The 15,409-nt window shown below is 39.8% G+C and overlaps 1 protein-coding gene across 3 annotated transcripts in view; it reads right to left on the bottom strand.

Moving 5' to 3' along the window:
- Positions 1-15,409, bottom strand: part of gabbr1b (gamma-aminobutyric acid (GABA) B receptor, 1b) — a 191,592-nt gene that overhangs the window by 124,298 nt on the left and 51,885 nt on the right. For all 3 annotated transcript variants that reach the window (XM_072675872.1, XM_072675871.1, XM_072675870.1), the window contains 4 exons: positions 9,342-9,406; positions 8,396-8,534; positions 4,417-4,602; positions 1,303-1,320 (listed from right to left, as the gene is read on the bottom strand). In XM_072675872.1, coding sequence (XP_072531973.1) covers positions 1,303-1,320; positions 4,417-4,602; positions 8,396-8,534; positions 9,342-9,406 — 408 coding nt within the window. The remainder of the gene's footprint in view (positions 1-1,302; positions 1,321-4,416; positions 4,603-8,395; positions 8,535-9,341; positions 9,407-15,409) is intronic.

Raw genomic sequence — 15,409 nt, forward strand, 5'->3', positions numbered from 1 at the left:
CTGTATACCAAAGGAAAACCCACAAGAGCTGTCTGATGTTTTGGAGATGCTCTGACCCAATCGTCTAGCCATTAACAATGTGGTCCGTCCCTGACAGATGGCACTGTGAGATGATGAAGAATTTCAATGGTTTTTACTTCACCTGTCAGTGGTGTTCATGCTATGGCTAGAAAGTATATGTATGGGTCTGCTGGAAAATGCCTTTATGCATATTTGCTTCAAGCTAAAAATATGGAAATATCCCAAAATCCACAGTCGAGGCCTAAAGTTGCCTGCAATTGCAGAAAATCCCAATGTATTTGCTCAATACTGCCCTCCTTAGGCACAACATTGCCACTTCATCCTACCCATCTTTTCATATGTCCTTGAACTGTAGCACCACCTTGTGTGTAAAGTGAAACAAGTTACAAGACTATTACAAGACAGTATGGCTACCTGTTACCATGCTATATACTGCCTTCTGTGGCATTAACGTGCCACTGCAGCCTACATATGTCCTTGAACTGTAGCACCACCTTGTGTGCAAAACGATTCACTGAATATCTGATTTAAACAACACTGCCTCCAATGGACAGAAGAATGAAAATCCACCTTTAAGGTGTTACTCAGCAACCTAGTTTGAAAAAGAAAGTGTCCAAAACTCAACAGCGCCCCCTTTCGGCAGGGAGGGCCTTTAGCAGGGATTTATCTGTCCACTGTGTTAAAGGTGCAAGTGTTTGTCACTGTACTATGTACAGCGAAATGTGTATATATATATGTGCATATTTTATCCATCTGTGGTAGTGAACACACACACACATACACACTAGTGAACTACAGGCAGTGAGCACACACACTCACAGGGGAGTAGACAGCCAACTACAGTGCCCAGTGAGGGTGAAGGCTCAAAAAAACAGTGGCAGCTTGCCAAGCCCAGGTATCGACCCCCAACAACCTTGTTATCAATAGCCCAGAGCTCTAACCGCTGAGTGTCCACTGCCCCTTAAAAAAATCTCACTTTATGTTTACACCCAGTGTTCACTTTATGAGCACTAGATGGTCTACCTGATGCTTCATAATTTATCAGCCTCTGCCCCAGTAGTCACTGATCATTTAATGAGCTGCTGTTGACCAGATCTTATCTGTGTGGCAATCACGGTAGTGTTCTTCGTAGTGTGCGTGGAATCACTCCATTTACTATGCATTAACAGATGGGCTATGGTCTAAATAACTACACAAGCAAAGTATATCAACAAGAGCAGGGGTCCTGATAAAGTGGCCATCATGTATGTGTAGTTTGTTGTTAAAATGCCTTGTTCTTACCTGTGTAATGTCTGTCATCTGCAATAAGAGAGAGGGAAAGAAAAAGAAACAAAAAAGTGATGCTTTTGCTCAAGGTAGTTAAACAGTAACACAAATAAAGAAAGAAATGCAAACACATGCTCACATATACCCACATATACTCACAATTTGGGCAAAAAATGTTGGCACTCCAGCATTTCTTTCAGAAAGCACACTACCTCTCCCAGAAATTGATAGCAGATACAAATGCTTTGGTATTCACATGTTTATTTCTTCTGTTTGCATTAAAGCAACACAAAAAAGCTGAGAAAAGAGTCAAATCTGAGTTCTGAATTCCACACAGAACTCCAGATACGGACTGGAAAAATATTGTAATAGAAATAATTAGATTCCAATCATGTGATGCTTATTTCCTTTGTATTCGTGGCAACAGTAACAGGTGCTGACAATGTAGAAACCACACGATCAACCAGTCTAAATGCAGAAAGCACTGACCATCTCCAGAGATCCCCTGTCTGCAGCGTCATTAAAAGGTTTACAGCCCACGGCATTGTAGCTAACCTCCCTAGATGTGGGCGGAAGAGAAACATTTATGGAAGATTGCAATGAAGGATTGTTCAGGGGTGGCTAAAGATTCTCAATCCTCAACAGTGTCAGTTTAGATGCTATGGTAAGAGGATGCTATGGGGTGTTTACAGAAAATGAGCCCTCAAAAAAAAAGAAAACAGCCCCTACGGTAAAACAGGGTGGAAGTTCAAAAAGGTTCTGAGTTTGTTCAGGTTTTTGTTTCTGGCACTGGATGCCCTGACTGTGTGCATGGTATTATGAAATCTGAAGACTACTGAAGAATTTTGGAGTGCAATGTAGGGCCCAGTGTCAGAAAGCTGGATCTCTGTCAGAGCTCATCATTCTTCCAGCAGGACAATGAATCAAAGCATAGTTCAAAAAGCACCCAGAAATAGTTTCAGTCAAGTCTAAAATTAAAGTAGACAGATGCAAGAAACTCATTCATAGTTACAGGAACAGACTTCAGACTTCAGAGTTCAGTTATCGTTTAAAAGAGTGGGCTGCCAAATATTACACTGAGGGTGCCAATAAATTTGTCCAGTCCATTTCTGGAGTTGAATGATGACAGATTGGACATATTCTCAGCTTTTTTGTTGCTTTAATGCAAACAAATAAAAAAATAAATATGTGAGTACCAAAGCATTTGTAAATGCAACAAAAGTGCTAGGGGAAGTGCAGGGGTATATGCCAATGTGGTGCATTTTCTGACCATGACTGTATGTATTGCAGTTGTCATACTTGTCATACTTGTGTTGCTCTCACCAAGTAAAATTTGCGTGTAACATACTTGGCGAAATAAATAAAAAATTTTGATTCTGATAACAAGAAATGCATGTAAGCATATGTATGGTATGCTTATGTATGGTATGAATGTAAGCACATATGTGTAATAATAATATGTTAATTGAGTGTTCAAAATGTGTAAATATCTAGATGTGATAATAACATATACTATGTGTGTTGTGTACATATCAGTATCTGTGTCTAGTAATACAACAGTGCCACTAGACAATCTGTGATCCCTTTACAATTGTATGGTATGTATTTCTGCATATATTAGAGCTAAAATATGATCAGATATTCAGCTATAATCCCTCAAACTAGATCATGGGAACTAATTTAAACAAATGAAACTTTGTCAGAAAGAGTATGTGAACCTCTTGGAATTCATTTAAAGGGTTAATTGAAGTGTGTTTAGCAGGTCCTCTCATTTTCCAAGAATGTAAACATGGGTCTTCACTATCTAAGACCGGTCTTCACCACACAGGTTTATACAAGTGTCTCATGCAATGTCAAAGTCCACTACCTGAACACTGAAAAAGAAATTTGTCCAAATGAGAATTTGCTCAGGACCAAATGGAAAATCTGACACCTATAGGAAGAATGTTCTTTAATATATGAATCCAAAGTGCAACTTCTTTGGTTTAAATAAAAAAAATGTTATGTTTGGTGAAAACCATCCATGCAGAATGAGAGTGGCAGTATTGTAGTTTCAGGTCACTTTGCCATTATTAATGAATATACACATTTAAGTTTTTTTTTTTAATTTTCTTTCTATTACATCATTTCCAATTTCAACCAACTAGTTTGGGAAGCTAAAAGCTAGCGCTTCCTCCAAGTCATATGAAGCCAGTCACTAACACAATGCCAGCTGAATGTACTTGGTGTTAAATCAGAATCAGAATTTCATCACTGCCATGACTATATTAAGTTATACTACACCATGATTATTATATTATGATTATGACCAGAGCAGTTCAACAGTATAGACGGTTTGGTGACTTTTATCAATAATTTATAAATAGTTCTGACCAGAGGAGGATGAGTCCCCCTTGTGAGTCTTGGTTCCTCCCAAGGATTTTTCCTACAGCACTGAGGGAATTTTTTCTTGCCACTGTCCCTGTTGGCCAGGGTCTTAGATTTGTCATGTATTTTTATGTTATTTATTTTTTTCTGTCTTCTACTGATTATGTAAAGCTGCTTTGTGATAACAACAGTTGTAAAAAGCGCTATACAAATAAATTTGACTGAGAAAAGTGGACAGGTCAACATCCAGACAAGAATTCATCCTTCAATCTTATAAATGTGAAAAATTATTGTGTTTATACATTGCTTGTTTATTGTGATCTCTTTCAGGACTTTTCTGCTTTTCTGAAAAGCAGTCGTGGCCTGAAGGTTAGAGAAGTGTCCTTGTGACCACAAGGTTAGTGGTTCGATGCCCTGAACTGCCAGGACACAACTGAAGGCACCTAATCCCCAACTGCTTCTAAGGCACCATAGCTAAGGCTGCCATTGCTCCAGGAATGTGTGGTTAGTGTGTAGATGTGTGTGTTTACTGAATGGATGAGTTAAATTCCTATGTGTGACACACAAATGATGATTGAGTGATGTTTCCTCAGCTCTGTATGTAAGAATTTTCTAAGTCTAATACTAAACTCAACCCAAACCCATTTAAAAAATGAAATGGGGTGACTGTCCTACATACCCAGTTAGATCATTTGAAATAGTGATAGATCATTTTCATCCTGAAAGCATATATGAAAACAACACACACACACGCAAACTCACAGCGGCAGGTGGGTTTGGGGGAGTCCCATTTGCCCAGCTTTGTGCACTGTGTGCTGTTTCGTCCCTCCAGGATGAAGCCGGTCAGGCAGCTGTAATGCAGCACTGTCCCCTCAACCGCTGGCCCGTGCGGGGACACCACCACACGCCCATTCTCCAGGGATGTCCACACCTTTGCGCAGGGCAACACTGATACACACACATATACAGTAAGATCAGAAAGAGTGGCCACTATTTGGACAAAAGTATCCAGACATCTGCACATCCAATGTTTACAAGTTTTAGCTGCCTAAAATGTCAAGCAGTGCCACCATTTTAAAATAAGTTGTATACATCAGATAAAAGCAAACCAGGGAAGTGAATGCTCTAAGAATATTTCATGCCTAAGATTACGCATAACTTTACACTATTAGGCCTCCATTAAGCTAAGTCTATTTTTTGACAACATCATCAAGTATTCTATTTCCTCTGAAAACATGGGAGTTAATAGAAAGTTTGTGCCCCCTTTTGCTGTGGTAACAGCCTCTCCTCTGCCAAGACGGCATTACACTACATTTTGGAACATTACTTTACGAGCTGTTGCTGTGAGCTCTGGATCACCTCTCCAACTCCAATTCCAATTCCAAAAGTACTGAACACTACCGGTCATAAGTTTTAGAACATCAGTAGCCCACTGGTAGTGTTGAATGGTAAGTCTGCTTTTCCTATTTCGTCATCATTGCGTTGGTTTTCTTACAGCCACTCAAACTGTCAAACCTGCAGCTCCAAGTCTTCTCTTCACAATTGAAACTTGGTTCAGTGTTAAGCTTTGCTACAAGGTGTTGTCATCTGAGCTTCCTATCACACAAGCTGTTGACTTTCAGGAATTTGTCTTCTGCTGCTGTTACGGATTCAAGAGCCTTTTGATGGTGTAGGAAACTGTACTCACAGCACTCACACAGCTTTATTTGAAAAAACAACACTATTAAGATTAATAAAGGTCTATAGGTGTTTCTGGGTTAATTGACTTTTCTAGTCATTCTGCTAGCAAGCCAGACATGCAATGCTGTCTACATACTGTGGTGGAGAGTGCAGTAAAACTGTCTGTTCCAACCCTGTAAGCTGTTAACCAATGACTTGTTCAATGAAAAAGAGATACTTTTTATACAGGTTATTTATATATTATATAATACACTCCCCTGACAGTTGAAAATGATCTTTGTATCATTTAAGATCACACGTTATTCACTGGACTTAAACTGCTTATTTTAATAAAAACAGAAAAATTGGGATGTTCTAAAACTTTTGACCAGTAGTGTACACATATTGAATATGCCAGTTAGTGTAGCGGGTGCAGACAGTGTAAATGGGTGGCACTCCCTTTCTTTCACAGGGAATCTCACTGACATAAAGTGTGATCTCACTCAAAAGTGTGAAAAGTAGTGTTGTTAACCCTAGTGCTCCGTGTTTTAACAGTGCTGTGAAAAACAGGACTCTGATCAGCCCTTGGTATCTTAATTCCTTTCGGCTGTGGTTGGAAGTTTACAAACACTGATCATGGACATGAATTTCATGGCAATATTGAGCTTTTAAAGATTTGTTTGAACTGTTCCTTTTCTGGAGCAGAATAAGTGTAAAACATTAATCTTATAAAAACTAGAATTGGTTTCTAATTCTTTTTTAACTGGGGAGGGAGGGTAGTTCTAAAATCAACAAAGGGTCAAAATAAACATACACCACATTTAATATTTGGTTAAATATCCCAGTGCAACATGCACCTTGGTAGCCATCGGACGGCTTCTGCACAATCCTGCTGGGATATTTGACCTCTTTTCTTGGCAGAATTTATTGCGCTCAATTAAATTAGTTGGTTTTCTGGCATAGACCCAACTTTTGAGCACACTCCACATGTTTAAAGTCAGGACCTTGGGAAGGCCATTTCTAAAAGCTAAATGTCAGCCTGATTTATCCATTACACAACCACTTTTTATGGCTGTTTGGGGTTATTGTCCGGTAGGAACACTCAATTGTGTCTAAGTGTCAACTGGCTGATACTGAGGTAGTCCTCCTTCCACATTATTCCACCCACTCTATGCAGTGTACCAGTTCCAAAAACAGACAGAGAACATGTTGCTACCACCACTATGCAAAACACTTGGTACAGTGTTCTTGGTGTTGACCTCAAAAAGGGTTTTTCATTGTCCATGTGGTTAACTGCAAACTTTAGCAAACTTTGAAGGTGCTGTTTTTGGACACCAGCCTCTCAGTCCATGGTAGGCCTGTGCTTTGGTGGTCCCTGGGTTGTTTCTGAACATCGAAACAGATTTGCTCCCAGCTGATGTGGTAACAGTTTGGGTCTTGTTCCAGACTCTGGCAAAGGGCATTTTCACTTGGTTTGGTTTGTTTTCACACAGGAAAAACTCAAACAGGCCAAAATGTGTCACAACAAAGCGCATGAGAACATCCTCACTGCTTATTGGCCAGACCTGTCTGGGGCAGAGATGGCATCTGTACACAGCTGTAGTAATTATTCGGGCAATATACCAGGTTTACACCTGGCTATGGAAGCTGTTTAGCTAAAAGTAGCTACACCTCCCAATAACCTGTACTTTTGTACAAGTTTTCAAACGGATGATCCTGAAACCTGCAGTTTAGAAATGGCTACATAAGACTTTCTATAAAATACATACTTCAAAGAAATCACTAAAAGCCCAATATTGCCATTCACATTCCTTTTCAAAAGTGGGTGTTCACTTCCATCCACTGTGACATTACGAGTACATAGCTTCATAGTAACATGTTTGCTCAAACCATAAATGGCAGTTTTAATGGAAATTTAACCATTTCTGTGAAATCTGGCAAGACCACACTCTTCATAAACATTAGCGCCATGCAAAGAAATTCTGTGTGGATGTAACAGAAGCACTTAAGAGGTTTTCTATTGCTCATTTGTAGTTGTATTTTATCAAACAGTACTTCTAATCCTTATAATATAATCTGTGAATCTGAACACCATCTGATTTCCCATGCTGACCTCCTAGCAGGTGCTGAGAACTTGTGATTAACATGCATGAGCTCATTAACATGCAGATTTCGATTGCCTGTTCCTGAGTTCACATGTCAAAGTACATTAAACATACCACTGTACATTCAAAACACATAGTAATGTGTGTCTAAACAACACTTTACACTTCCTGTTACACAGTGCAACAGTATCACCACTGTAACAATGTGCAATACTCTACACAACGTGCAATATTAGATTTTTTTATTGCTATTTTTCTCTTTAAGTAAATTTCTACCTGTCAATACTGTTTATATTGCATTTGCACATGTGAAACATAGCCTTGTTCAACTGGACACTCCTTGTTGTGTAGTCTGAATGACAATGAAGTTCCCTTTGACTTTGACTATTTTGAGTTTTAACTGTGTAAGCCGCCTGCAGATAGCACAGTGGTCTAAGCACTCGCCCAGATCGACAGTTTGATACCATAGTAATAACATATTGATATTTTTGTTGCAGTGACTCTGTTGGCCATCTCTTCAATTTCTTTTAAAACTGTGATTACACACAGATTTATTAGTGGAAAAGATTTCAATTTTGGTTATACAAAAGACAAATGTTCGCTGGGATATTTTATTAAATCATTAATGCTGACTACAAAATGAAATAAGATATAAAAGAGCTTAATTCATTTAAAATCCAATTATATATTGTCTTTTGAAATACCTGTAAAAGCAGGTTCTGCATGAGCTGTACACAGAGTAAAGTCTGGGCTGTGTCTCTTTTACACAGTCACAGAAAAAAAAGTGGAAAAGGTCATTTATAATAATAAATAGAGGAGCTTTCTTATTCAGACTCGTTCTTGTTACAGTTCATAAATCTATAGAGAGTATTTTTAAACACGACACTGAGAGGCATTATACACATTATATAAAGGTCAGATAATAGGAAAGAGAGAGAGAGGGAGAGAGAGAGAAAGAGATTGAGAGATAAGCTTACAGCACTTGCTGCGCTGGCTGAGGTCAGTCCAGGTGCCGTTGGGCAGACACTTCCTGACCTTTGGTCCCACGATGATCCTGTTCCCCCTGCATATGTACTCAATTTCATAATCCACCGGCAGCACCTGCACACTGCGGATCTGCACAAACAGTCAGTCAGTCAGAAAAATAGACATGTAGCTACACTATCGTTCAATTATCACTTTCACTTCTGTTATTTTTGAAGGGTTTGGCTCTTTATGTCTAATTACCATACTGAGCACTGGATTTACAGTGCAGGCCTAAACATCATATATTAATCACCACAAAAGATATCCAATATCTCAAATACTGAGAACATTCCATCATATTTGCTGACATATCTACCTTAAGGCATTTTGGATATTCATTTAATTTATTTATTTTTATTGTATTTATTTTATTTAATAACTTTTAACAATGTATTTGTGGCGATGTGTAACAATTATATATAAAATAACCATGTATATTTTCAATGTTCTATAGAAGTCTCCTAGCCTCCTGCTGGAGATCTAATTTCCTGCTGGTTTCACCTCCAACCCAAATATAACACACCTCCTTCAGCTAATCAAGCACTTATTGAAGGCATTAATTAGATGGAGCTCAGGTGGTGTTGATTAGGGTTGGAGATAAAGTCTGCAAGGCGGTAAATCTCCAGTAGCAGGGTTGGTGACCACAGTTCTACAGCTTTCGTGGCCATTTTAGAATCTACAGCTTTGTTTATTTTTATGAATACAACTAACATCTCATTTTAAAAGCTTCTTATTATTATTTGAAATGTCCAGTTGTAGAGCTCTACCCTTATAATAGAGACCCTTCTTCCACCTAATACAACAATGGTTTATTTTCAATAAAGAATACAAAGATTCTTTCTAAATTACTCAACCGCGATTTCAGTAGATGTGTTCAATAGGTAAATATCTCCGTACCTGTTCTTGTGTAAGCCCCCTGTATCTAATCCCTCCGTCTCTTGGTGGGCGAATGATAGCACAGCCTGTAGGGAAACAACAGCGGAGAGTTTAATGATGCATTAGAGCAGCTGCTGCCCTCTCTGTGCACCTTGCTCTGACTTTTCTCTTTATATCTGCACCACACAAATGTAACACAAGCTCTATCCTCTGCTGGAAAAGTGAAAAAACAGAAAAAACACACTGCTTTGCTATCAGAGAAGAGGTAGCACTGCTTCATAGCTTACACAGGTTTAAGAGAAACTGCAGTTTACTGAAATTGTCTGTTACGGTTAGCCAGAGTAATGTCAGCTTGCATAATGTTATTTAGCATAGCATCAGCTAGCATTTGCTCCAATTTTTAGCTGGAATACTGTCATCTGGCAGACCATTAGCTAGCATTTACTTTTTAGCATTAACTTTTAAGAGATGGCAGAAAAGCCCTTATATCAGCATCCATCTTCGCAACGCCGCCGGGCAGTTCTTTCCAGCCACACAAGACCAGGCTCCTATCCCTATGAATGGGGAGAGACTGAAGCTCTAAGCTGAAGGTCAAATTAATTATTTTTTTAAATCACTGATAAAATTTGTCAAAAAAAACTCATGAATAGTTTGTAGCTTTTGGCTCAATAATGCCCAAAAAGGAGTGATTTTTTTTAGCTACCGATCAGATCTCCACATGGAGGAGGGGGTTCCCTACTAGCACATCGACCCTCTTCCTCTGGCAGCATAACCAGCAAGAGTTTTAAAAGACTGCAGTTCACTGAAATACTTGTCAGTGCTAGCTAGTGGAATGTTAGCTAAAATAATGCTAGCTACCATGATGTTAGATGTCCTGCTGATAAAAAAACAGCCTAGACCAACAGGAATTTAATGCTGATCTAAGCTAATATGTGTGCACTCATTAATTTTGGTTTGATGTTAGATGACTAGCATATCAATGTCCAAACCACAAATTGCTGATTTTCCTAGTGATCCTGGTTCATGTTTTATTAAAGGCTGATTGTTTTAGTTTTAACATACTGCTTAAAGACACTGGTATTTTTTCAATGTCATCAAGCTTCAGGGCTTCCAACTCTCAAGTATTGACCGTGAGACTCACACAGTTGACTCTATTCTCACTCTCTCACGCCATACTTACCTGGTTCCTCACATTTTTCACTTTTTTTATCGACCTCTCGTTCCCCTCGCTCTGGATTGCACTGATTAAACTCACTCTGAGCCGGTGTTCAGCGGCCCTTTGAAGGAATGAAGGAGAGCACCCGCCCCCGCTTAACTGGCTAACTGCTGGATAAACAGGCGCTACCACCAGGGGCTCTGCATGAGCGGGGGTGAAAAGTTAGGGTCAAAGGGCCTGCTACTGATAGGGATTCTAAAATATTATAATGTTAGATGCTTTTAAATATTAAATAATCAACTAATCATCATTCGCCAACCATCAATGTATTTATAAAACTATTACATGTATTTTCTTTTTGGTTTTGGACTTGGTTTAGACCAGATCCTGAACCAGGCGAACGGCACTTGCTAGGAAAAGCATAATGGCTCAGCTAAGAAAAATCTGGCTTCCAGAAACTGAAAAATTCATACCAGTCATACTAAGCTTGAAGCCCACAGTTGACGCTTCAGATCAGCATCCCTGTCTCCTCATCCCAACACCTGGACCAAATAAAAGTATTGGCCCCTTGTGTGCTCCCTCAATGGTAGCAAGGCCTACAGGTTCTGCTGCAGTAAATATTCACCATTACTCTGTACTCTGTATTCCACAAATCCTTTAGACTAAATTTAATGTTAAAAATGTGGACAAATCCAAAAAGTCACACTGGGGAAAACGCTGTAATAACACTGTACATATAATATAGAATTTGGCGACTGTATGCTATGTAATATTAGGGACCTTTTTTTTGTAATACTACATAATTTCTTTTATGGTAAGCCCCACAGTGTCAGGGTAAACAACTAAAATGCATCTCAGGACTGATCCCCTCTCTCGAGTCAGAATTCTGTTCCTTGGTAGAAACTTTATTCAACCCTTTTCGAATCAGAGGGCTTGAAAACGCCAGCAGGGTTTCCCCTGAGGGCAAGTTTGGAAGGGCCTTTCTTTTTTGGAAACGGAGCACGGGGAGGCTGTCCGTTTTGCAAAAAGTGCTCAAGGCAAGCACTGCAGTGCAGTTATGAACCAGCAGGTGGAGCACTTTCGCTTTAGAAGTGAATGACAGCCAAATCAAGCTCGTAGTCACAGGAGCGATGGTGACAGCCATCAGAGGAGCCAGTGGCTTTTTACAAAAGCCATTCAACCAAATGGGTAAAGACTTCTATCCCCACAGCACTGCATCCCCGCCAGTGTAATTGAATAAAAGGACTATATTTCATTCCCTTTAGTTCACAGGAATGCCCCACATGGCTAAAACCACACCGTACAATGGGAAAATGAGGTACGAGCGGCAGGCCCTTACATAATAATGGAGTATGAATGGCTGTTGAAATATCCTGCTCTTTCGCATGCATATACATTTGATTTCAGTAATGGACTTCCAATCCTGCGTAAATGTCGGCTCTCCCCCGAGGCCTCTCAGATTTCTCGGAGTAAGGGAGTAAGCCTGCTTTAGTCTGTTATTAAAGCCTAGTTCACCTTCAGTGTCCCAGGCTAATTACAGTAATCATCAAATTCGGCACTAGAGGCCAGGAGAGGCCAGCAGGAGTGTGTAGGTGTGTGTGAGAGTGAGTGTGAATGTTTGTGTGCACATGTACGCATGTGCATTCGTGCTCCGATGTGTGTGTGTGTGTGTGTGTGGTCTAAACATAATGCATTGAACGTACCCAATTCACAAATGTGTACACTATTTTTTCATGAGTAAAATATATCACAATTTCAGATTCCAGTTTACTGCCAATGTCGAGGTAATACATTTTATTGGTACAATATTATGCAGAGAAGAATGGGGAACATAAAATAAAACATGGAGATTTGGTCCAAGTTGAACCTGCCTTTTGATCATTTCTTTAATATTTTCACAGTCATCAGTGAATTAGGCCAGCAATTCTCGTGAGGGGAGGTGGGGTACAGAAATTATTACCAGAGTTTCTCAGTGAATTTAATCCCATCTGAATGCACCATGTCAGTCATTTTTACAGACTGTGCGCTCCTGCTTCAGGAAGTCTGGCTCTACCTTGCGTAAAATAAGCCTAAAAATAAATTGTTTATATGAATCCCAATCAACCAATCAAGGAGGCATTGTCACAGATGGCTGGGGTCTTTCAAGTCGGCGGCAAACCCCAGACGTTGTACGCTGAACCAGTAGGTGAGCTTTAGAGGCACAACCCTTCTATGAAGCGTAGCCTATGGCTACATATGTGTTATGAACATGTAGCTGCTAAACTAAAATGGCATCATTATAACATCACTAAATACTAAAAGTATTACAGGTTATCATCCTGTAGTACATCATCAGTGGTCACAAGAGGCTTTCTGGAGATGACGGCAGTGCGCAAATCAAGTAGCCACTCCCCTCTCAGTCATTTATGCTGAGATTTCTTATCCAGCACGAATAGGCCATCAGTTTTACAGACGCCTTGTAGCAAAATTACATCACTCCACCTTCCCATGTAAACCTAATCCCGCCCCAATAGAGCCTAAGACACATAAATCACTCCTATATAATGTGAATCTCTCTTGGTGGCTGTAAAAGAGCACCATTGTAAAGCAAATAAACAACTTACAGTGAAAGCTCACCTGGCTAACATACAGCCTTCACACCACAGGGTTAGCTCGCCATATTGTGGCAGCTAAACCTCTCCAGAAAAACACTGAGAGAACCTCAAAGTTTTCATTTGTCGCAGAGATGTGTGAAGGCGTCCTGTGGCACCAAGATGTTAGCAAGACCTGCCTGATGTTTTGGAGATGTTCTGACCCAGTTGTCTAGTCTTCACAGTTGGCTCAGCTGCTTAGCTTGATCTTTTTTCCTGCTTTGAAAACATCACTTTCAAGAACTGGCTGTTCACCTGCTGCCTAAAATAACCACCCCTTGTTAGTCACCACTGTAGATGACTAAAACTAAAAGGCACTATGTTGTGCCTTGCTCCCTAAAATACACTGATCAGTCATAACATTAGCACCACTAACAGTTGAGGTGAAAACCATTGATTATCTTCATCTACAGTGGCGTCTGTCAAGGGGTGGTTATATTAGGCAGCAAGTGAACAGCTAGTTCTTGAAAGTGATGTGTTCAAAGCAGGAAAAAGATCAAGCTAAGCAGCTGAGCCAATTGTGAAGGCTAGACGACTGGGTCAGAACATCTCCAAAACATCAGGCAGGTCTTGCTCACATCTTGGTGCCAGATACCACAGGACACCTTCAGAGATCTTGTGGAGCCCATGCCTCGGACGTTAGGACACAACTGGATTGAACATGAGCTTATTATCATTTTATAGACAGTTTGATCTAAAGACTTCTGCTTAAACCCTGAAATGTGTTTCTCAGACAAACATATAAGTAGTAGGGTTGGTGCCTGAATACCAGTGTCTGAAGCTGACGCATAAATTTATTCCCAGAACAAACTTTTGAATGTAAAATACATTTCTATCCAGACAAGTAGTTCATTCAGATATTCAGTAAAACCAAAGAGTTAGAAATTGCTGAACTCAATAATAATATCGTCCTAATTACTACGCTTGCCTCATTAAAAATAAATGACTATGTCTTCGCTAATGCATCTGACTCAATCGTCTGTGTCTAATAGCAGAGTGGGTATAAATAACTGTATTTGGTAAAAGGCTGATATTTATGACTGTAGCATCGCAGGATGTAACAATGCAGCCTATGGTATAGCATCAATGTGACAAGGCTCTCAATTTAATACATACTGCCATCTAACAATATACTCAACAGACTGGAGCAAATTATACATGCTGGCTCAGGGCTAGGGCATTAGTTAATATTAATGAAGTACATAATACACTATTATGACTGATTAATGACAAGGGTTTTCGACATATTAACTTAATGTCCTTCCACCTGCTCCCAACTGCAGGTTGCTATACTGCAATTAAACATGCAGCCGGTACCCACAGACGACCACAAAAGTGACCATACTAAAGCACAGTGGTATGCAAAAGTTTGGGTAACCCTGACTCAAAGGCTAAGGTCTGGAAGACAGAGAACAGTTTCCCAGAGAACTGCTCATTGGGTTGCTAGAAAAATGGATAAAAAAATCCCCATTTTACTGCACAAGACCTTCAGGATAATTTGGCAGGCTGGAGTGGTGGTAGCGGTGCACTGTCCTACTGTGCAGCATCACCTGCACGGTGACCTTCATGAAAGAGTCATCAGAAGAAAACCTTGCCTGCATCCTCACCACAAAACTGAGCGTCGGATGTTTTCAAAGAAACATCTAAAAAAAGCCCTGTGGAAGGGTGCAAAATATCATGAAATGTACACCTCTCCAACTCTTAAGCACGGGAGTGTTACAGCCAATGGCATGGAGAACATTTGACTGGTAGAAGGAGGAATGGATTCAATTAAATACCAGCAAATCCTAGAAGCAAACATCACACCACTGGTGCTGGCAGCCTTAATCCTCACAACAGCAGATCGTTTGGATTTTTTAATGAATAATGAGCTCGAGAATGAGATGTTTTTTTGGCCACTTACAAAGTTATGATGCAAATACATTTGGCAGATGATCAGAGTTAATAGAACTAGCTATAGAACATTGCAAGTTCAACAGTTGAATTTATGGTTAGTTTATAATCGGGGTAATTCAGTTTCCTTGGTCCGGACCAGGTGAAAAAATTATATATTGGTACATAAACATTTTATATATTAAAAATGTGATGTATAACACACAGTTTGACCAAGGCTGCAAATAGAGGTCTGCACAAGGCTAGTGTGTCCGTGGAACAATGCCTGTCAAAGCTGTAAAATTTAACATTACTGTGGCTGCATCCCAATTTACACACGTCTTCACTTTACTGAGGCGACTACACTAATGAACGCTACTCTAATGGTAACTAGTTTTGAAACACTGTGCAGTGTGTTGGTGTGTGGTTCG

This window comes from Salminus brasiliensis, chromosome 3, assembly GCF_030463535.1.
Source record: "Salminus brasiliensis chromosome 3, fSalBra1.hap2, whole genome shotgun sequence".
In the NCBI taxonomy this organism is placed as follows: Eukaryota; Metazoa; Chordata; class Actinopteri; order Characiformes; family Bryconidae; genus Salminus; species Salminus brasiliensis.